Raw genomic sequence first — 1,482 nt, 5'->3', positions numbered from 1 at the left:
ACTATTTTCTAGCACAGCGCCCTATTCTCTTCATGGAACTGATCACAATGTTATTTTGTATATTTCCCAGTTTATTTCTCTTTGCTAGAATTTAGTTTCCATAAGAATAAAGACTGTTTGCCTTGTTCACTGCTGAACCTCTAGGGCTGTGGCTGGCACCCAAAGGTGCTTAATAAATTTTTGTTGCCTGGAAGGACAGGTGGATAGATGGGTTGATTAAAGGGCAGAAGCAGAGGTTGGAGCAAGAACTACCGAAGAAGTATAACAACCCTGTCCTCAAAGACCCCAGAAAAGGAAGAGAGATTCAACTATCAATCCCTGGGGCCTTTAGAGCCAGCTAAATTTGGGTTTAGCTGTTTCTCCAACTGTATGAGGAAAAGAAACTAGAGTCACAATTGTTATTAGTCACGAACCCTTTCTTTCAAAGAAATCGTATGAAATAGTCTGATATGTAAAACATGATAACCCAAACATGATAGCCAAAAGCAGATTTATTATTACAGTTTAGTCTCAAAAAAATAAAAATACAAAATCATCCAGTGGTTATGAGGAGTCTAGGAAAACCTGTCCCAGTAACGCCAACTTAGAGGTGAAGGGCTGGCTAGGGCAGCTGAGAAGTGGGACTTTCTGCTTGGCAGGCTTCTTCTCCCTCACCTTGTCATAGTTTTCAGGTGACAAAAATGTTCCTGGCCCCGCTGGGGGTTCCCAAGACCCCGAACTCACAGTCTTTTTCTGAAATCTCGACCGGTTCCGTTGGAGAGAGTAGAATTCCCTCATCAAATCTTCCACCTCCCACTGCTCTTCCTTCAGCCTCTGGCAACAGTGCAGGGCGGCGGGGTCGATGGGGTGAGCTTCCGTGTTGAAGATGTACCCCCCAGCCCCCAGGATGCACTCCCCATAGGGGGTGATCACCGTGTCAAAGGTGGAGCCATTGTTGTGGATGAAGTTGGTCGGATCGAACAGCAGGTAGAGGTATTTCACCGTCTCGGCCAGGAAGAACGACTCCATGCGGTTGTCCAGCTTGTGGTCTCGCAGATCTTTGATCTGCCACGTGGGAGAAGGAAGCAAGTCAGAACAGCATCACAGTTTGGGAGTAAGGGTCAGGCGACCCCCTCCTAATTCCTGCCCTGCCACCAAGCAATTGAGGACCTTTGGGCAAATCACTTAACTTTTCAGAGCTTCACTCTGTTCCAAGTCACCATCCTTCTCACCTGGATTATCACGACAGCTTCCAACTGGACTTTTGGCTTCCATCCTTAACCCTACGGTATATTTGTACCATATGTGTCACCTGTCACTTCTTTTTTCTTTTTTTTTAATTTATTATTTCAGCATATTACGGGGGTACAAATGTTAGGTTACATATATTGCCTTTGCTCCACCCGAGTCAGAGCTTCAAGAGTGTCCATCGCCCAGATGGTGCACACTGCACCCATTAAGTGTGTATATAACCATCCCCCCCATCTGCCCGACACCCGATGA

The 1,482-nt window shown here is 46.1% G+C and overlaps 1 protein-coding gene across 1 annotated transcript in view; it reads right to left on the bottom strand.

Moving 5' to 3' along the window:
- Positions 1-472: 472 nt before the first annotated feature.
- EDEM2 (ER degradation enhancer, mannosidase alpha-like 2) overlaps positions 473-1,482 on the bottom strand; it is a 26,471-nt gene continuing 25,461 nt past the window's right edge. The window contains exon 11 of the mRNA XM_012637653.1: positions 473-1,044. Within this exon, the coding sequence (XP_012493107.1) occupies positions 544-1,044 (501 nt within the window). The 3' untranslated portion in view covers positions 473-543. The remainder of the gene's footprint in view (positions 1,045-1,482) is intronic.

The sequence above is a fragment of the Propithecus coquereli genome, unplaced genomic scaffold (genome assembly GCF_000956105.1).
Source record: "Propithecus coquereli isolate 6110/MARCELLA unplaced genomic scaffold, Pcoq_1.0 Scaffold122, whole genome shotgun sequence".
In the NCBI taxonomy this organism is placed as follows: domain Eukaryota; kingdom Metazoa; phylum Chordata; class Mammalia; order Primates; family Indriidae; genus Propithecus; species Propithecus coquereli.
The sequence above is the reverse complement of the archived record's forward strand: the minus strand, read 5'-3'. Positions and strand labels throughout refer to the sequence as shown.